The sequence below is a fragment of the Passer domesticus genome, chromosome 24, assembly GCF_036417665.1.
Source record: "Passer domesticus isolate bPasDom1 chromosome 24, bPasDom1.hap1, whole genome shotgun sequence".
Taxonomy (NCBI): Eukaryota; Metazoa; Chordata; class Aves; order Passeriformes; family Passeridae; genus Passer; species Passer domesticus.
In genome coordinates this window covers 4,927,428-4,948,105 of record NC_087497.1, presented here as the reverse complement: position 1 = coordinate 4,948,105, position 20,678 = coordinate 4,927,428, and the positions used below count along the sequence as shown (strand labels likewise).

General features: G+C 50.7%; 1 protein-coding gene across 1 annotated transcript in view; it reads left to right on the top strand.

Moving 5' to 3' along the window:
- The window catches only part of CSMD2 (CUB and Sushi multiple domains 2), a 245,056-nt gene that overhangs the window by 190,140 nt on the left and 34,238 nt on the right, over positions 1–20,678 (top strand). The window contains 21 exon segments of the mRNA XM_064398686.1: positions 502–618; positions 1,602–1,715; positions 1,865–1,960; positions 3,821–4,024; positions 5,044–5,168; positions 7,792–7,888; positions 8,705–8,809; positions 12,164–12,282; positions 14,167–14,236; positions 16,196–16,312; positions 17,362–17,477; positions 17,479–17,572; positions 18,088–18,095; positions 18,097–18,171; positions 18,173–18,205; positions 18,208–18,280; positions 19,275–19,282; positions 19,284–19,347; positions 19,350–19,378; positions 19,380–19,453; positions 20,045–20,190. Coding sequence (XP_064254756.1) covers positions 502–618; positions 1,602–1,715; positions 1,865–1,960; positions 3,821–4,024; positions 5,044–5,168; positions 7,792–7,888; positions 8,705–8,809; positions 12,164–12,282; positions 14,167–14,236; positions 16,196–16,312; positions 17,362–17,477; positions 17,479–17,572; positions 18,088–18,095; positions 18,097–18,171; positions 18,173–18,205; positions 18,208–18,280; positions 19,275–19,282; positions 19,284–19,347; positions 19,350–19,378; positions 19,380–19,453; positions 20,045–20,190 — 1,884 coding nt within the window.

Genomic DNA, 20,678 nt, shown 5'->3' with positions numbered 1-20,678 from the left:
GATCCAGTGCCTGGCACAGGGCAGGAGTCAGGAATTCACTTAAACCCCGGCTAAACCTGATCCTTACTAATCCAAACCCTCAATCTTGGGTGTTCCTGAGCAGGGGCAGAGCTCAGTGACAAAACAAGGGGGTTTTTCCTTAGGGTTTTTCTGTGGTTATTTTGTTTTCTTTTCTGACTTCCTGGTTTGCAATCAGACTTGAGCTGAGAAGGGAATCAAGAGGCAGCTGGTGGGGGGAAGAAATGAAACCCCTAATTTGGGAAGGCTCTGGCAGGGAAAACTGAGGAAAGGTGGCAAAAGGAGCTCATCCCCAGCTGTGAGGTGGGGAACAGTGCAAATCCCACATTAATTAGAGGTTTGATAATTCCACGTGGAGCCAGCACAAACTTGGGGTGGGACAAACCTGATATTTCCAATGAGAACTTTGAGGGTGCAGCACCTGGAGCAGGGAATGGTGGCTGGGGACATTTCCAGGATGCTCTATGATCTTTTCCCTTGCAGCTCCCTGTGGAGGGCAGTACACAGGCTCAGATGGAGTGGTCCTGTCCCCAAATTATCCCCAAAACTACACCAGTGGCCAGGTGTGCCTGTACTCCATCGTCGTGCCCAAGGATTATGGTACCAAGCTCGGAATTTTTATGGGATTCTCTTCTTGCAACTCTTATTTGCTGGGTTTTTAATGCTGTTTTTTAATAAGTGCATCCAGAACTGGAGATAAGGCAGATGGGAGAGTAGCAGGAGGTGCTGTTGGGTGCTCTTTGTGCTGGAGTCAGAGAAAATGCTGGATTTGTCCAGGTTTTGTCCAAAGCTCCACCCACAGGAGCCAATTACAGCTAATCAATAATTATTATTCCTCACTGGAATTCTGCACCTCCTGTTCCCTAGGCGAGGAAAGGGGATGAGTCACAGAAAATTCCCAGAGGGTTGGGAATCAGTGGGAAAAGGTGTTAATGAAGCCAGGGGAGGCTGCCTCTGGAATCTGGCATAAATAAAGGGCTCCCATTTTTCCAGGCTGTCACTCAGGCCTTGTCCCTGCCTGCAATAAAGGCAGCTGAAACACGGGACAAAAGTTGTGCTGGGAAAATAGATCCCAGATTGGAATGCTGGGAATCCTGGGGGGTCCTGGGCAGGACCAGGGGATGGACTCGATGGTCCTTGGGGTCCATTTCAGCTCAGGGCATTCTGTGAGTCCATGAAAATGCCTTGGCTCCGTGGCCTGGCTGTGTAGGGACAGCAGTGGGATGGCAGTGGGGACAGCAAGGGGACAGCAGTGGGATGGCAGTGGGGTGGGAGTGGGACAGCACTGGGATTGAGTGGGGATGGCAGTGAGGATGTTGGTGTGATGGCCATGGGGACAGCAGTGGGGACAGCAGTGTAGGGACAGCAGTGTGACGATGTTGGGGACAGCAGTGGGGTGGCAGTGTGATGACACTGGGGACAGCAGTGTGGTGATGCTGTGGACAGCAGCATGGTGATGATGGGGACAGCAGTAGGGGGACAGCAGTGGGATGGCAGTGTGATGACACTGGGGACAGCAGCCTGGTGATGCTGGGGACAGCAGTGGCTGGTCCCAGCCCTGTCCCTGTCCCTGTTCCCCACAGTGCTCTTCGGGCAGTTTGCCTTTTTCCAGACGGCGCTCAATGACGTGCTGGAGGTGCACGATGGCCCCACGGAGCACTCTCGGCTGCTCAGCTCCCTCTCAGGCTCTCACTCAGGTAGGGAGCTGCTCCCTGCCCTCTTTCTCTGTCCCCTGTCCCTGTCCCTGCTGGGGAAAGCAGCTTTGTCACAGCTGACACCCAACACCTGCTCCCTGTATCTCATTCCTTCACCTCTGTCTCTCCCGTTCTCCCTCCTCCCCATCCAGGGGAATCTTTGCCTTTGGCCACCACCAACGAGATCCTCATCAAATTCAGCTCCAAGGGTCAATCCACAGCCAAAGGCTTTCATTTTGTCTACCAAGGTGAGTTCAGGTGTGTTCTGGAAGTGTCCTTGGGTCGCTCCCAGGGGTTTCCTGAGTGTCCTGAGCTGCTTTTGGTGTCTGGGGGTTCTGAGCAGGGAATATCACAGGGAATTAGGATTCCTTTGGGAGCAGAGCTCTGGCAGTGCTGTCTGACTGCTGTGGGTACTTTGTATTCTGCCCTTTCATTCCCACTCAGCCTGAACCTTGCACATCCCAGGATTACCATCAGCCCCATCCCGGCGTCGTGCCCGGCGTCACACAGGGAATTTGGAGATTTATCCCGCAGCAATTCTTCCCAGTGGCATTTTTAGCACTTTGCTGGGTGTAAGCAGCTGAAATCCCGTCTGGCAGCTCGGAAATCCTCCCTCTGTGCGTGTCACAGGCTCGGGGCTGTCACACTCCTGCCCCTTGATCCTTTCAGTAACAGCTTTGTGCTGCACTGGGCGAGAACAACTCGGGGATTTTATGGGAGTAAATAGCAAATGATGCATGGAACAGTGGGAAAGCAGAAGGGATTTCTCACCCACGTGCTCCCTGGAGTTATCTGTGGGAGCATCCAGGCTTTTGCTGCAAAGAGGGGACAGACACTGGCATGACCTGAGCTTCTCCAGGGGTGAAGCAAAGCCTGGTTTGGATTTTGGAGTAGTTAGAGATCTGTTCTCTTGAATTCCTGCCTAATGAGTGTGAAACAGCCGTGGTTGTGATTGTAATCTTCAAAGAGCTCAGCAGAGCAAAGGTTTTGATGAAACCAGGGAAGGTTTCCTCCTCCCTCCTGCACGAGCTGCATGGGAAGCAAGGGGAAAAGGGCGATCCTGATTTGGATCTGCCTGGCCAGACTCTAATTAGCTAAACACTCATAAATTTAAAGCAACTCAGAGGAAAATATTAATTGAATTCTTCCTTGGCAATAGACCTGGGGTTTTTTTGATGAGTTTTTCTCCTCACTTATCTGCCAGACTCATTCCTGTCTTTGACTGTAATTCTCAGTATTCAACAGGAATATCAACAATTTCAGCATCATCACAACTTCAATCCCCCTTTTCTCTCTTTTCCAAAGAAGATTTTTTCCCCAATTGCTGTTCCTTCATGGCCATGAGGCCCAGGGGGCTGAGGAACCCAAAGGGTTCCCCATGGAGGGGTTTAGGAACAATCAGTCAATGGCCAAGTTTGGATTGAGCTCCTCTTTGGGGTTTAGGAACAATCAGTCAATGGCCAAGTTTGGATTGAGCTCCTCTTTGGGGTTTAGGAACAATCAGTCAATGGTCTGTTTGGATTGAGCTCCTCTTTGGGGTTTAGGTACAATCAGTCAATGGCCAAGTTTGGATTGAGCTCCTCTTTGGGGTTTAGGAACAATCAGTCAATAGCCAAGTTTGGATTCAGCCCCTCCTTGGGATTTAGGAACAATCAGCCAATGGTCTGTTTGGATTGAGCCCCTCTTTGGGGTTCAGATACAATCAGCCAATGGTCTCTTTGGATTGAGCTCCTCTTTGGGGTTTAGATACAATCAGCCAATGGTCTGTTTGGATTGAGCTCCTCTTTGGGGTTTAGGAACAATCAGTCAATGGCCAAGTTTGGATTCAGCCCCTCCTTGGGATTTAGGAACAATCAGCCAATGGTCTGTTTGGATTGAGCCCCTCTTTGGGGTTCAGATACTTTGGGGTTTAGGAGCAATCAGCCAATGGTCTGTTTGGATTGAACCCCTCTTTGGGGTTTAGGTACAATCAATCAACGATCAAGTCTTCACCCAGCACCTCTCGGGGTTTAGCTACTCGGTGATTTCGCTGTAAACCTGACGAATCTCTGCTCCACCAGCTGCCCTGCCAACACTAACCCTGTTGTCTGCCTCCCCTGCCCTGGCAGCCGTGCCGCGCACCAGCGCCACGCAGTGCAGCTCGGTGCCGGAGCCGCGGCACGGCCGGCGCCTGGGCAGCGACTTCGCCGTGGGCGCCGTGGTGCGCTTCGAGTGCAGCCCCGGCTACGGCCTGCGCGGCTCCCCTGCCATCCAGTGCCTGGCCATGCCCGGGGCCCTGGCCCAGTGGAACTCCTCCGTCCCCACCTGCGTGGGTAGGTGTCGCCCTGGTTTTTTTTTTTTGAAGTTTTTCTAAGCATTCTGATGTTTGTGTTATTGTAACGAGCTTTCTCGCACGCTTTAAGGTAATAACTCATTGTTTTGCATTCTTTTGTGAAATTTGATGGGCTGTTGGTTTATCCGGTGTCATTGGAGAGGTGGCACTGTCACCCTCCAATCCACGGTCACTTTTGGAAATCTATAAATGTTAAAGTCAGAAATTAAGTGCCATCTTTCTACCTTGGAAAGCTGTATGTCCACGCAATTTTATTTTGTGTCCTATAGAGAGAGGTTGGTGGCACTGGGGGAGGTGGGTGGCATTGGGAATGTCATTCAGAGTGATGCCACTCTCTGGGTTGTCCTGGAAAGGGACAGGATTGGATGTTGGTCGTGTTTGTGGGTCTCTTCCAGCCTGGGGTGTTCTGTGGGAAAAATCAACAGCAAACCAAAACACTAATGAATATGAATGTAAATGTAAATTAATGAAATGTGAAATACTTCTTTAAAACCTCCTGTGGTTCTATCCAGAAAGGTTATCCCATCCTTGGAAGTGTCCAAGGCCAGGTTGGACAGGGATTGGAACAACCTGGGATAGTGGAAGGTGTCTGGGTGAGGGGATTTGGTGATCTTTAGGGTTCCTTCCCACCCAAACTGTTCCATGATTGTCTGATAAAATACAAAGCCCAGCCTGGCTCTGAATAAGAACAGTTTAACCCCAAATTCCGGGGAATTGACATTTTTGATCCAGTACTCTTGTGAGATCTGGGACAGCATCTCAAATAAATCAGATCTGGCTGAAAGCTGCTTTCACCTCCTCTGAAGGAGAGCAGCTCCTGAAGATCATCCTTGAGTGTTCACCACACCCGAGGAATGTGCCAAAAGTTGCACGAAAAAAGTTCCTGTAAAGAGGATTATTCCTACAAATCTCATCCTTAAATCACAGCCAGCTCTTGATTTCTTGTCATGTTAACGATGTTTTTAGCAAAACCAATTCCTTCTGCTTTCCTCATGGCAGTGCCCTGCGGGGGGAACCTGACAGAGAGGAAAGGAACCATCCTGTCCCCAGGCTTCCCTGAGCCCTACCTGAACAGCCTCAACTGCGTGTGGAAGATCTCGGTGCCCGAGGGAGCAGGGATTCAGGTACAGCCAGGACAGACAGGAGGACACTCAGGGCCATCTGCTGCTCTCAGAGAGGCCATGTGTTGGGAAGTCGCTGCTCCTTGTAGGACAGGGATGGATTGATGTGGAATTCTCTGGAATCAGGCATTCATTTACTGCCAGGATTAGGCAGGGACTCGTTGGTGATGTTTGTGACCAGGCAAGGCTGGGGCTGTGCCCGGGGAGGGTCAGGGTGGATTTAGGGAAAGGTTCTTCTTCCCCAGAGGCTGTTTGGGCACTGCCCAGGCTCCCCAGGGAATGGGCACAGCCCCGAGGCTGCCAGAGCTCCAGCAGCATTGTCAGGGAGGCACAGGGTGGGATCTGGGGGAGAGCAGGACTGTGCTCCCTCAGTGTGACCCTTACTCTGGCACAAAAGAGGGGGAATTTTGGTTAAATTTTAGGAAGAAGTTTTTTATTATGGTTGTCAGGGATGCTGTGGGTGCTTGAACCCTGGAAGTGTCCAAAGCCTGATTAAGCAGGGCTTGGAGCAGCCTGGGATAATGGGAGGTGTCCCTGCCCACAGCAGAGATTTTGGGGCAAAATAAGCTTTTAAACCCATCCCAATCCCTTAAAATTCTTTGATCCCATATTTTTGGGCCCCCACCAGTGCTGGGGTCTCCACTTCCACGTGGCACCGGGATCTGCTGTCACCTGGTCACGACCCATCAGCTTCCCTGGGACTTCCAGGGGGGGCAAAAAGCCCTTGGAGAAAGGTTTTGAGTTTTCAGGATCTGAAACAGCTGCAGGGAGGGGTCTCAGGGCAGCCCCCAGGGAGGGAACGACCACGGAGCTGGAGCTGGCTCCACTTCCTCTGGGTTCTCCATTATTAGATCTTAATTCCAGCATCACTTTACCCCCTTTTTGCACAACAATTAAAGGTTAAACAACTGTAAATCAGGGAAGGAGGTGAAATTGAAGCTTTCTTGGTAGCAGCACTCAGGAGCAGGATTTTTATGTAATCAGGGTAGAAGCTGGCACTTCTGCCATGAATTATTCATTCCCCGAGCAAACCTTCCTGAGTGAATTAATTTATACACGTGGCAGTAAATAGATGCAGATCCCTTGTGAATCCACATGTCAGACTAGAATTAGGACCTTAAAAATGTTTATTCCGTTAAGCTGGAGGAGGGGGGAGAGAGGAGAATAAATAATTTAGGCGGTGTAAGAGCAAACAAAACGCTCATTCTCACTCCTCTTCCAATAATGTAAATCACAATAGGGGTGTAATGAGGCAGGAAAAAAGGGAAAAAAGGGTCAGTGGGAGCAGTGATGGCTCCGTGGGGGTCACTGCGATTCCTGCTGGGTGAACTCCACTCACTTTCTGCTAAAAAAAAACACTTGGGAGGAACTTTACAGCCGGTTTTATTACCCGGAGTAAATCAAGGAGGAAATGGGTTTAAATGGCCGAAGTGGGGGGATTGGTTTTTTATTATTATTTATTTATTTTCAAACGGGGGTGGGGTTTGATTTGATGTTCGGCAAGGCAAAGGTAAGTGGGGAATTGGGTTGGATGAAGAAATCAGGGAATAAGATTTGGGGAGAAAGGGAGAGGGTTCACATGTGTGTAGAGAAAGTTTGAGGGCAGTGAAGTCTCCTCACTGCTCGTTTTGCCCAATTCTTCAGCCCTCTCCTTGTTTGGAGCCAAGATGTACAACTCATTTATGCCCCTGATTTATCTTAAAAATTCGTTTTGGATTTTTTTTTTCTGCCAATTTAATTTGAGATACCCAATGTTGGAAAATCTCATCCAGACCTTCCAGATTAAATGTGGATTTTCCCCAAAACCTGTGGCTTTTGCTCAGATTTTCTGCCTCACTCTCACCCCATTCACCAAACTCAGGTTTTTAATGGGACACGAAGGCTTTGAACCAGTAGCATTTAGAATTTAGGCACAATCCCTGTTAATGGTAATCCTGGCAAACAAAGCTGTGCAATTCCATGGAGATCCTCACTCCAGCACGAGCTGCTTTTCTGTATAAATGCAGATTTTTCAGTATAAATGCAGATTTCTGAGCTTTGTTTTTCAGTATAAATGCAGATTTCTCAGCTCTCCTGATGTTTCTCATCCAAGGATTTGTGTTGATGTTCCAACTAATGGAGTCAAGCGCTTTCCTAAGGCCTCCAAACCTTGTGGGGCATGGCAGGGAAAGGTGAAATCTGAAAATGCACTCGAGTGATTCCACTAAAAGCTGAGGAACAAGGCAGGAACTTGATTGGTTTTTTGAAATCCTGTTGTTTAATGTGAGATGGTTTTTGGGTTAATTTTATCTCCGGGTTGCTGCTGGTTGCTCTCGTTTGAAAGGGCTCAAAGTCTTCAGGGATTTCTCCAAACAGGGGAAAAAAGGCTGGGATTCTCAGCAGCTGTAAATGAGACTTTCCAGGAGCTCTGGAGAAGCAGCAGAAAATAGCATTTCTGTTTGGAAGTTTGGGGGGAAAATAGCTGGAAAATCCCAGTGGGAATGGTCAAAGGCAGAAGTCTCCAAGTTCTGCCCGTGCTGAACCCCCAGAGTGTGTAAACTCAATTAGTAACCCTTTAATTGCTATAAATTTTATTTATTCCAATTATTTTGGGGGTTTTTTTTCTTTGTTTTGTTTCTCTCTGCAGATCCAGGTGATCAGTTTTGTCACAGAGCAGAACTGGGATTCCCTGGAAGTGTTTGATGGAGGAGACAACACAGCCACCATGCTGGGGAGCTTCTCTGGTACGTGGCCCTGGAGCCCATCAGTTCCTGCCTCATTTCATTCACCTCACAAAATTAAACTTAAAAAAGCCTCAAAAGCTAGGAATAGATTTAAAGGGAATCATGTGCTCTCTTGGGTTGGGAATTTCAACTGCATCTGCCTGTGGGAAGTGTTGGGAGGGAACCTTAAGTACAAAACCAGTGGGGTTTTATTCCTGGAAATGGGAATTCCCTCAGCTCTGCTGGGATGTGAGGCCACCACACCTGCCAGGGTGACCAGAATGGGTGAAGGGCTAGAAAACAAACTCTATTTTTCCTTGGAATTTTTGTATTTCCTATGGAATCCTTGTATTTTTCCTTGAATTGTGGCTTTTAGCAGAGCAGGGAGGAGCCAGGCTCCAGGAGCTTTGAGAAGTTTTCAAATGCAGCACCACTGGCAGAACAACGGCCCAAAATCTTGTTTATTTTCCCAATGTTCCCTGAGCTTGGCAGGAGAAGGGTCTGGGCTGGAGCTGCCTTGTCCTGCTGCTGCAGCAGCTTCCAGGGGATGAAGGAATCCCGAATTTTCCCGGATCCCTGTGCTCCACCCACGCTGTTTCCCATCCCTTGATGCTTTTTGTCTGTCGGTGGCCAAGCTCCACGGGCTGAAATCCAGGAGCAGCCACTGGAAAGGCCCTGGGTATTTCTCAATTGGCCTCATTAGAAAGAACCTGATCAAAACCAAGAGGAGCTCGTTAAGTTGAAAGGACTTTGTGTTGTCAGCCTCTCCTGCCGCAAATCTCCCAGGAGGGGAGAGAGCTCCTCTCCACTGCCTTTGTGCACCTCTTGTTTTGCCAGGAACCACGGTGCCTGCGCTGCTCAACAGCACTTCAAACCAGCTCTATCTGCATTTCTATTCCGACATCAGCGTCTCTGCTGCCGGCTTTCACCTGGAATACAAAAGTAAGAGCAGCTCCAGCCTTGATCCCGCAGCTCCTGGGAGATGGGGAGGTGCCTGCGGGGCTGGAGAAGAGAGAGAAGGAGCTGCTGTGGCTCCTTGTTCCCGGGGAGGGAGTGATAAATGGAGAAAAGATGGAGCAGAGGGGTGGGATGGTCCTCATTGTGCTCTTGGTGGCTGTGTGGTGGCACAAAGGGGTAAAAACCCATGGGTGCAGGGCTGGGATCTGGGTTTGGGGAGTGCTGCTTGCCAGGGGCTGCAACTCTTGGCATTCCCCTGCTGGAACCTGCAGCAGACCTGGACATGTCCTCATCCCAAAAATCCTGGCTGGAAGGGTCCTCAGAGGCCATCCTGTGGGAGAAAGCAGGGTCAGAACAGAGACAGAACTTGATTTGCACATTTTGATGGAGCCTGAGCTTGGAAAAACTGCAGGGATGGGGCTGCACAAACACCCTGGGCAGCTCTGCTCACAACTGAGGGCTGAACTCGATGTTACCAGTGTTATCAGTGTTGTTATCAGTGCTGTTATCAGTGTGGGGTCTCTGCAGTGTTTCAGGTGCTGCTGGGGGTATTCCCCTCCCTCAGCTGCTGGATGTGCTCCTGTCCCCACAGCCCAGCACCCTGGGCACGCTCCTGGATCCAGGAATTTCTGTGCTTTGTGCTCAGAGCTGTCCAGGCCCTGCACAGGAGCATTCCCAAGGTGGTTGATCCTCCTTTTCCAGCCTCCAGCTGAGGGAGGCACAACCTGTGGAAGCTCTGTGGTCGTGTGGGCATCCACTCCTCTCAATGAAAAATTAAAAACACCTTAAAAAGGTCTTTAAGGTCCCCTCCAACCCAAATTCTGTGGTGGTGTGGAGCACTTGAGTGGATTCCTGATTAGAGATGATCCCAACACCCCCTGGAATGGCAGCACTTTGCTCCCAGCAAGCCTCATGCTAGGATTTTTTGGGAATACAGACCCCAGCACGTGGCTAAATGTGGTTCTAGACAGAGAATGTGTTTTCAAAAAGAAATCCCCAGCGGTGAGAACAAACCTGACTGAGGCAGGGAAGAGAATCCTTTGGGAAAGAGCTGTCAGGTTTGGATGGGGATGACAAAAATTCATTTTCCCCTGGGTCTGTGTTTGATTCCTGATGTCTGATCAGGAGAGGTGCAACAGCCCAGCCTGGGGTCTGTTATTGCCAGTGTTCGGATGACCCCGGCAGAGAATCATGGAATATCCTGGGCTGGAAGGATCCACCAGGATCCAGCCCTGACCCTGCACAGGCACCCCAACAATCCCACCCCGTCCAAGCACTCCTGGAGCTCTGGCAGCCTTGGGAATGTTCCCATTCCCTTCACCCTCTGGGGGAAGAGCCTTTCCCTAAATCCAACCTAAACATTTTGGGGTTGTCCTGCAGAGCCAGGATGATCCTTGCAGGTCCCAGCTCAGGATATTCCACGATTTTCCCAGCTCTGCTGCTGTGTGAGGCTGGATTTGGTGCCACTGAGCCCAGCAGCAGTGACGGGGTGCAGGAGGGCACTGCCAGCTCTGCCCAGCCCATCCAAAGGCAGGGCCAGGGCTGGGAGCCAGCCTGGAGCTCCTGCAGCTCCCTGGCTCATCCCAGGCTGGGCTGGCCGTGTCCCACAGCAGAGCAGGGAGTGCTGAGACACCTGGGGACAGCTGTGGCTGTGTCCCCAGCCCTCGTGGGGCACTGCTGGGCACTGGGGCTGGTTCTGAGCAGGGCTCTGCTCTCTGGAGCCAAGCCACCTTCTGCTGCTTTGGGTTCTTTCCAAGGCTGCAAATGGATTCTCGGACGGTGCAGTTCACTCTGGAGAGTGGCCACAGGAATGCTGCCCGAGGAGCTGGGGCTGCCACGTCCCTGAGGGGTCCCAGGGCAGCCTGGCAGGGTGGGAGGTGTCCCTGCCCAGGCAGGGGCAGTTGGGTGATTGGGGACCCTTCCCACCCAAACCAGTGGGAGATTCCTTGCAATGGCACAGCTGGGACTGCTTTAAAGCCAAGCAGCACAAAACCTTCCAGGATTTGCTGCCTTTACTCACTGAAACCTTGTCCATTATTGAATCCGGCAGGATTACAGCCACCACAGGATTGGGAGAGAAAAAATGTGCCCAGCCTGTGCTCTGGGAGCTGCAGGAATCCTCCTGCTGTGACTCTGTTTCTTCACCACCTCTATTCCAATCAATAAATCCTTTGAGCACCCTCCTGCAAAAATCATGGCCAGGTTTTTCATGAGCCTGGGGATTATCAGCCCTGTCTGTTTCCGTGGCTGAGGAAATTAATAGGTGTTGATTTTCAGGGCAGCTGGAAATAATGTGATTTCTGCTCTGTTTGTACAATTGGAATCTCCCAGCCCTGAGCCCTGGGTTTTTTTCTGTGTTCCTTCTGGCAGGAAGTTGGGAGAGATGAGCTTAAAACAGGGGAGGAAAACTCAGGTTTCTCCCTCACTGTGGTACTCAGGCTGAGCTCTTACCTCTGCATGCTCCAAAGCCGGGAACAATTTGGGACTGAGTGAAAGCCACTGATGTGAAGGAGAAGTTATTTAAAGCCATTTTTCCCTCCTGCCTCTCTGAAGGTCAAGCAGCACATCCAGGAGCGGGGAGGGAAGCGTGACTGGGCTTTAGGAGGAGACTCAGCCTCTCCTCACTCCTTTTCTCTCTTCATTTTTCCCCCTGCCTGGGGCTCTGTGGGGCTGGAGCAGAGCGGGAGCCCTTGCAGGGATGCAGGAGGTTATCGTGGAGAGGCAGCTGCCAGCACTGGCAGGGAGAGGTGTGAGGAGCCTGCAGGATTGCTTTTATCTCCCTGGGCTGTGCAGAGGGGAGAGGGAGACCTGGGAAGGAGAGGGAGATGGGGAAAGAAAGGAGAGGGGGATTTGGGGAGGAGAGAGAGGGGAAAGGAAAAGGAAAAGGAAAAGGAAAAGGAAAGGAAAGGAAAGGAAAGGAAAGGGAAAGGAAAGGAAAGGAAAGGAAAGGAAAGGAAAGGAAAGGAAAAGGAAAGGAAAGGAAAGGAAAGGAAAGGAAAGGAAAGGAAAGGAAAGGAAAGGAAAGGAAAGAAAGGAAAGGAAAGGAAAGGAAAGGAAAGAAAGGAAAGGAAAGGAAAAAGGAGAGCCCATCACCTCACGAGATGTCACAGGTTGTTAATTGGGTTTGCAGCAGGATAATTGGGTTCCCAGCTGTAAATGTGGGAATAGAAATGGGCTGTCCTTGGAGAATCCAAAGGAAACAGCATTTCCCACCCAGAGTCTGCAGTGGCGGTTGGTAAACGGGAGTGGGGTCAAACGAAAAGTGTGTTCCCATCCCTCCAGCCCCCAGCACAGCCCCATCCCCCACTCCCTGAGCTCCCATCTCCCTTTCCCCCACAGCCGTGGGCCTCTCCAGCTGCCCGGAGCCGGCGGTTCCTGGGAATGGGCTGAAGATCGGTGAGCGCTACCTGGTGAACGACGTGGTGTCCTTCCAGTGCGAGCCCGGCTACGCCCTGCAGGTACAACCCCTGCTGCAGGTACCATCCAATCCTGCAGGTACCAACCCTGCAGGTACAACCCCTGCTGCAGGTACAGCCCCTGCTGCAGGTACCATCCAATCCTGCAGGTACCAACCCTGCAGGTACAACCCCTGCTGCAGGTACCATCCAATCCTGCAGGTACCAACCCCTCCTGCAGGTACAACCCCTCCTGCAGGTGCCAACCACCCCTGCAGGTACAACCCCTGCTGCAGGTACAAACCCCTCCTGCAGGTACCAACCCTCCTGCAGGTACCATCCAATCCTGCAGGTACCAACCCCTCCTGCAGGTACCAACCCCTGCTGCAGGTACCACCCCTGCTGCAGGTACCAATCCCAATCCTGCAGGTACAACCCCTCCTGCAGGTACCAACCCTCCTTCACGTACAACCCCTGCTGCAGGTACCATCCAATCCTGCAGGTACAACCCCCTCCTGCAGGTACCAACCCTGCAGGTACCAACCCCTCCTGCAGGTACAACCCCTCCTGCAGGTACAACCCCCTCCCTGCAGGTACCAACCCTCCTGCAGGTACAAACCCCTCCTGCAGGTACCAACCCTGCAGGTACCAACCCCCTCCTGCAGGTACCACCCCCTGCAGGTACCAACCCTGCAGGTACAACCCCTGCTGCAGGTACCATCCCAGTCCTGCAGGTACCAACCCTTCCTGCAGGTACCAACCCCTGCAGGTACCAAACCCTGCAGGTACCATCCAATCCTGCAGGTACCCAACCCTTCCTGCAGGTACCAACCCCTGCAGGTACCAGCCACTCCTGCAGCTTTAGCTCCCTGCTGTTCCAGACTCTGCACTGCCTCCGTGTGACTCTGAACTTTCAGCAGTTCTCCTCACAGCTCAGTCCCACAGAACAATCCTTTTCCAGCCCCAGAACCAAGGACGCCGCTGCAGCTTCACACAAAAAGTGCAAACAGGGAATGGAGGGGAGCAAACTGGGAGGGTGGGACTGCAGAACCTGGAGCTAATTAACAGGACAATTAACCCCCAACATGGAAATGGACCAAAACTCATAAAAGTGTGAAAACTCTTGACTTGGGTCCATCTTGGGTGCCAGCCCTGGCTGGGCTCTTGTGCTGCCCAAGGTGGATCCTGTAAAGACCTTTCAATAAATCCCTGCTTTACTCTTTAACTCTGACCAGCCTCTGTTCCAGGTCTTTAGGCCTCACCAGAAGGATTCCTGCTTTTCTGTGTTCTCTGTATTCTTTACACATCTATTTGTAGCTCTGTTGTTGTATGGGTGGCCAGTCCCAGTACCTTTCCCTTCCTTTTCCTGAGGCAGAAAGACAAAACACGTTCCAGAGCTCCAGGCTGGGGGTCCCAGGTTCCTGTCCTGTCTTGGTTCTTCCTGGGAGCCAAGGTTGAAATCAGCTCTTGGAGACACATTTTCATCAACGAAGTTTAGTCCCTGTCTGAGGGAGAGGATTCATGATGTGGTTGAACTACCTCACTATTTATGTCTCTAACTGATGGTTTTTGTCAATTATGCTAATTTGCTAAATTTGTAGAACTGTATTCATCCCCCTTGCAGGGGTGAGCATTTTATGGACATTTTTTCCATATCGTCCCTTGGACTCCTCCAATAAAGACCAGCTTTAGAGTTTACCTCCTACACTAATATTATCCCCAAAGGACCAATACCCAAGTGTGAAAGATTATCTCCAAAGTGAGTTGTTTTATTCCGTTCTTTAAGGCATCACTTTTTCTGACACCCCCAGATATAATAAGCATCTCCCTCTGGATCAGATCCACCTTGCAAGGAATTTTTTCCTGCCAGGACAGGGACAGGCTGTCACCCTTGTTTTCCATCCACCCCCCAAACCCTTGTTTAGTTTTTGTTTTCCATCCCTTCAGGGCCACTCCCACATCTCCTGCATGCCGGGCACGGTGCGCCGCTGGAATTACCCTCCACCCCTCTGCATCGGTAGGAATCAACTTCTTTCTACCCTGATATTTATAACACTTCCCTAAAAAAAAAAATAAAACCAAGGCTAAAGAGCTGATTTAGAGAAATTCAGGTTGGTTCTGCAAGTGTGAGAGAGTGTGGGAAAACATTGGTTGCCAGGGAAATTGTGCCCGAGAAGTCCCCGTGGGCTGCCTGGGGAGTGCTTTGTTTTGGATGTTACAGATGTGGCTGTAGCACAAAATGTGAAACACAGAAATATCCCCCTCAGCACAAAACCATTCAAAAGGGAAAACCTCAAATTTCCTCGTGCTGGAAGCAGGTTGGTTTTATGGCTTGAGTTTTTTTTTTTTCCATCTGAAGTGTGGTTTATTTTTGTGGAATGCATCTGATACCACCAAAAGCTGCTCCTTTCACTGGGGGCCTGGTCCCTGCCAGGATCCCAACTTGCTGTGGCCACTCTGCTGTCCAGCAGGTGACCACAGGTCACTGGTTACCCTCAGATGTGTTTCAGATGTTCAGGTCTGGAAATGACTGGACATTCCATTTCCCTGTGGAAGAGGCCTGGAGGTGAAGGGAACTTGCAGGAGGTTTTTAAAATTATTTTCAGTCATTTGCTTTTAGCAAATGTAGATGTTTAAATATTCATATTGCACATTTTGCAGCTCTGAGAGAGACATTTATGCATTTAATAGCTTTAGTTAACAGTTATTTTGGGCTCCTGCTGTTCTCAGCTTACATCATTTGGCTTTAAAGTAATTATAAGAGCCAACAGTTCTTTTATCTGATGATCTGCAGGCCAGGAATAAATAGAGAGATGTTTCCAGGAGAATGACTGAGCTAAAGGACCCATTCCCTTGGGAGCTGCTCTGAATGGAGGCACAAGTCCTTGGGCTCAGCTGGGAGATCCCAGCATGGAGGAGGATCCCAAAAGCTGGCAAGCCACAAGTTTGCTTTGAATCAGCCCCAGCCTCCCAAGCCAGCAGGATTTTGGCTGCTTGGGGCTGTGCCCTGTCTTTTCACTTCCCTGGGAAAGGTCAGGCAGCTGCAGAGAGGCAGAAACACATCTGGAGTCACTCCTCGGAGGAGTGGCTGTCACCTCTGTGGGTGTTGACAGTCCTGGGGCTCTGTCCTGTGTCCACCAGAGCTCCTGCTCCAAGCACAGTTTGCAACTGTGCTGATTTTCCTCCTGGTCTACTTCCTCCAGCTGCTGGGCTTCTAAATAATTCAGAAGCAGTTCTATTAAAGAGCCATTAGGAGGAAAAAGAAAGAGAAATCTTCTGGGAGAAACCTCGTTAGGAGCAAGTCTGGGGTAATGAGATGTTGGACAAAGAGCCTGTGCCTGGCTGTCACAGCGAGTTAGGAGAGCACCTGGCTGGATTCAGCTGGTGCTGCTGGGACCAGGTGGAGGTCATCCAGATAAGCATGAGAAGGTGCTGTCAGTGTTTAAATTTCATGTGATGCCTTTTGTAAACATATTTTTGGGCTGTGGTGGCTGGCAGTGGGCTGCGGGCAGTGAGCAAACACTGAGTGCTGGATTTATCAGTGACAGACTGCCCAGAGATTGGCAGCTGGGGCAGGGAAAAGAAGAGGCTGTAACTGGGGTCAAAGTAGGATCACTCAGCTTCTTGACAGTCATTTTTTCAGCTGGTGAAGGTGTCAAGCAAATGCTGGTGCCTGATTTGGTGCAATGTCATGTGGGCAGAGCAGGTGCCCATCCCCTTTTGTCAACTGGCTGTCCCTCTGTGTTGGCCCAAACTGGATCCCTGGGCTCAGTCTCCATCTCCAAAGGGCAGGAGAAATGCACATCCATTCCTGATGTGGCCATGCAGTGCCTGGAAACTTCGTGCTGGTTCCTTTTTCTCAGCTGAGTCCTTTAATTCCTTGATTTCCCGTGGCCCTCAACCAGACAGACCCCTCAGGGATCCTGGCAGGGATCCTGTGGCTGGATCCTGACCATGAACCCTGGGGTTTTTCCAGCCCAGTGTGGAGGAACGGCAGAAGAGATGGAAGGAGTGCTCCTGAGCCCAGGATTCCCAGGAAATTACCCCAGCAACCTGGACTGCACGTGGAGGATCCTGCTGCCAGTGGGGTTTGGTGAGAGAGCTGGGTTTGGGTTGGTGCTGTCCCAGAAGAGGGGCTGAAAAATCAGAAAATCCCTGACTGGTTTTGGGTTGGAAAGAACCTCGAGATCATCTCATTCCAACCCCCTGCCAAGGGAAAACTATCCCAAGGTGCTCCAAGCCCCATCCAGCCTGGTCTGGGACACTGCCAGGGATCCAGGGGCAGCCACAGCTTCTCTGGCACCTGTGCCAGGACCTCCCACCCTCCCAGGGAGGAATGCCATCCCTAACCTCTCCTCCAAAGCTCCTCTGAGTCAGTTTGAAGGCACTCTGTGTCCCCGGGGCAGTTAAAGTCCTGCTGAGTGCCCGGGCTGTCCCTGGGCTCTGCAAGTGGGCACTGCTGGGCTTGGGGTTGGGATTTGAACTGGGGTTGGGATTGGGATTGGAACGAGGGTTTGGAGCTGGGATTAGTGCTGGGATTGGTGTTGGGATTGGAGCTAGGTTGGTGCTGATGTTGGGGTTGGGATTTGAACTGGGTTTGGGATTGGAATGAAGGTTAGAGCTGGGGTTGGTGTCAGGGTTGGAGCTGATGTTAGGGTTGGAGTTGGAGCTGGGGTTGGGATTGGAGCTGGGGTTGGGATTGGAGCAAGGGTTAGAGCTGGGGTTGGTGCTGATGTTGGGGTTGGAGCTGGGTTTAAAGCTAGGGTTGGGGTTGGAGTTGGTGCTGATGTTGGGGGTTGTTGCTCCTGTTGAAGCTTCTGCTGGAGCTGGGGTTGGTGTTGGGATTGGAGCCTGGGGTTGGTGTTGATGTTAGGGTTGGTGCTGCTATTGGAGCTGGGATTAGTGCTGGTGTTGGAGCTGGGTTTGGTGTTGGGATTGGAGCTGGGGTTGGTGCTGATGTTGGGGTTGGAACTGGGTTTAAAGCTGGGTTTGGTGTTGGGATTGGAGCTGGGGTTGGTGCTGATGTTGGGGTTGGAGCTGGGTTTGGTGTTGGGATTGGAGCCAGGGTTGGTGTTGGAGCTAGTGCTGGTGCAAAAGCTCACCTGCAATTCTAGAGCCAAACTCTTCCTTCCCCCTCTCCAGGTGCCCACATCCAGTTCCTGAACTTCTCCACGGAGCCCAACCACGACTTTGTGGAGATCAGGAACGGGCCCTACGACACCAGCAGCGTCATCGGGCGCTTCAGCGGCGCCGAGCTGCCCGGGCTCCCTGCTGTCCACCTCCCACGAAACCACCGTCTACTTCCACAGCGACCACTCCCAGAACAAACCCGGCTTCAAGCTGGAGTACCAAGGTGAGGAGGAACAATCCTGCCCTGGGGGTGGTGGTTGTTGAGTGAATTCCGTGGTTGTTGAGTGAATTCCGTGGTTGTTGAGTGACTTCCATAGTTGCTGAGTTAATTCAGTGGTTGCTGAGTTAATTCTCTGGTTGTTGAGTTAATCCCATGATTGTTGAGTTAATTGCATGGTTGTTGAGTTAATTCCTTGGTTGTTGAGTTAACTCTATGGTTTGTTGAGTCAATTCCATGGTTTTTGAGGTAATTCCTTGGTTGTTGAGCTAACTGTGGTTGTTGAGTGAACTCCATGGTTGTTAATCCTGTGGTTGTTGAGTTAATTCCGTGGTTGTTAATCCTGTGGTTGTTGACTCCACACCTCCCTGGGCACCCCCTTCCAACCCTTTCCATGGAGAAATTCCTCCTGAACTCATGCTGCCCCCTTCCCTGGCACAGCCTGAGGCCGTTTCCCCTCTACCCTGTCCCCTTTTCCCTGGGAGATGAAGCCCAAACCATTCCCACCTTGTGTTTTCCAGCCTACGAAGCTGCAGGAGTGCCCCGACCCGGAGCCTTTTGCCAACGGGGTGGTGAGAGGAGCTGGCTACAACGTTGGCCAGTCCAATCTCCTTCGAGTGCCTGCCTGGCTACCAGTCTGATCGGGCACCCCCGTGCTCACCTGCCAGCACGGCACCAACAGGAACTGGGACCACCCCCTGCCCAGGTGTGAAGGTATGGCCTGGGCTCACCTGGGCACTCCAGCTCCTTCAGACGGGCTGGGTTTGCTCTGGGAGCTGGGAATGTGCTCTTGGAGGGAATTGTGGGTCCCCGTGAGGTTGTTTTGGTGAATTTTTGGGGTGTTTCGGTGAATATTTGGGGTGTTTTGGAACCAAAGAGCAGCTTCTGAGGGAGGTTTCATCTTGGGGTGGGTGAGGAGAATCTGTGTCTCTCACCTCCCTGCTGGAGCTGTTATTTCTGTGTGACACACTCCAGGGGCCTGGGAGCGATAATTCCTTGGTGCTTTATTCCCTCAACAACACCCAGCTTCCATTGATCTAGCTCTGATAAATAAAAATAGCTGCAGGTAAAAGAGCCTGGCAGCTCTGAGGACTGTGTGTCCCTGTCTGTCTCCTTCTTGGGCATCTCCAAAATGATCCAGGTGGGAGATCCTCAGGAATCTTCCAAGATATTTTTTTTTTGAAACTGTGCTCTGCAGGCTGAAGATTTACATTCCAGGCATCCAAACTCACCCAAATTCTTATTTCTAACCCCCTCATGGCTGTCTCAGCCTTTCACCCCTCGGGCTGGTGGCCGGAATTCTGTGGGATTTACTTCCAGAAAGGTTTCAGGTGAACCTTTAAGAAGTTCAAAGCTGCTTATTGAAGATTTCCCAGCCCATTTCCCAGGAGCACTGACCTTTATCCCAGCACAGGCTCTGCAGGAGCTGGGAAGGAGGGAGAGAGGTGATATTTGCCCTCTTGTAAGTCCTTGAACCCCAGAGAACACAAAGCACAAAGAGCTGAATCCTCAGCTGCTCTCTCAGTGCTGGGCTCTGTGCTTGTACCAGAGAGGAATTATTTGAGGCCAAGTTAGGCCAAGGATCTGGATTTTTCTGTATCCAGAATTGTTACCTTTGTACCAAAAAAAAAGGAATAAAAATGGGGTATAAGGATGTTTAAGGGGATATTTGCTCACTGGGTTTGTGTTTCTCTCTGCTCCCCTGCAGTGCCTTGTGGGGTGCAATGTCACTGCCCAGAATGGGACAGTTTACTCTCCTGGCTTCCCCAACCAGTACCCAAATTCCAGGATTGCACCTGGCTGCTGACAGTGCCCTGTGGGATATGGGATCCACCTGAACTTCACCCTGCTGCAGACAGAGCCCTACAACGACTTCATCACTGTCTGGTGGGTGCAGAGGGTCAGGAGTCATTCCAAGAAGTCATTTTGGGAAATACTCCTGGCTTTGAAATAGCAGTAACTGGGAATGAGGCCCCCTGGGATCCCCTTTGCAGGCTGGGAGCTTCCTGGTGTTTTGGAGAAGTAAAAATTTTTTGAACTTTCTTTTAATATGAATAAATAAAAATATTATTTATGCATAAAAATGGAGATTATCAGCTTTAGGCAGCCAGGGGAGCTCTGATTAAAGAGTTTGTGACCAAATTTCGAGCTTGTAGCACACAAAGTCTGACCTTCAGAATATCCCCGTGTCTGCTGGGCAAACAGGGAGTGAAATTCCTTTGGGAAACAGGTCCTAATTCCTCAGGTTTTCTTGAGGTTAAAAGTGAAAGTTGCATTTCTGATTATCAGCTGGGAGCCAGGAGAGGTTCTAGGGGTTAAACTGGAGCAGGGAGTCTGAAATGTGGATGTGGGAAAGGGAGGATAAGGAAGGGGGAGGAGGATGAGGAGGAGTCCCTGGCATGCAGGGCAGGAGGAGGTTGAGTTCCTGGGCTTAAATCCTTGGAAAAAATCAATTTTTCCTTCTGTTCCTGCCATCAGGGACGGGCCCCAGCAAACAGCCCCCCAGCTGGGGGTGTTCACAGGCAACTCAGCCAAGAAATCTGCCCAGAGCTCCTCCAACCAGGTCCTGCTGAAATTCCACAGCGACGGCGCCAACGGAGGCATCTTCGCCATCTACTTCTATGGTCAGTGCTGCTGCATTCCTGGGAGGGGGAACCTTGGGAATATTGGGGAATAGGTCTGGGAAAATGCAAAAAAAATACCCTTTTACCCCAAGTTTTCCACAGAGTTTTTCAGCCCAGTTTTTTTTCAATGAAGTTTTTCAGGCCAGGTTTCCCCAGGAAGTTTTTCAGCCGAGTTTTTTTTCCACAAAGTTTATCAAACTAGGTTTTTTTCCAGGAAGTTTTTCAGCCCAGTTATTTTTCCACAAAGTTTATCAAACTAGGTTTTTTTCCAGGAAGTTTTTCAGCCCAGTTATTTTTCCACAAAGTTTATCAAACTATTTTTTTTCCAGGAAGTTTTTCAGCCCCAGTTATTTTTCCACAAAGTTTATCAAACTAGGTTTTTTCCAGGAATTTTTTCAGCCCAGTTATTTTTCCACAAAGTTTATCAAACTAGGTTTTTTTTCCAGGAAGTTTTTCAGCCCAGTTATTTTTCCACAAAGTTTTTCAAA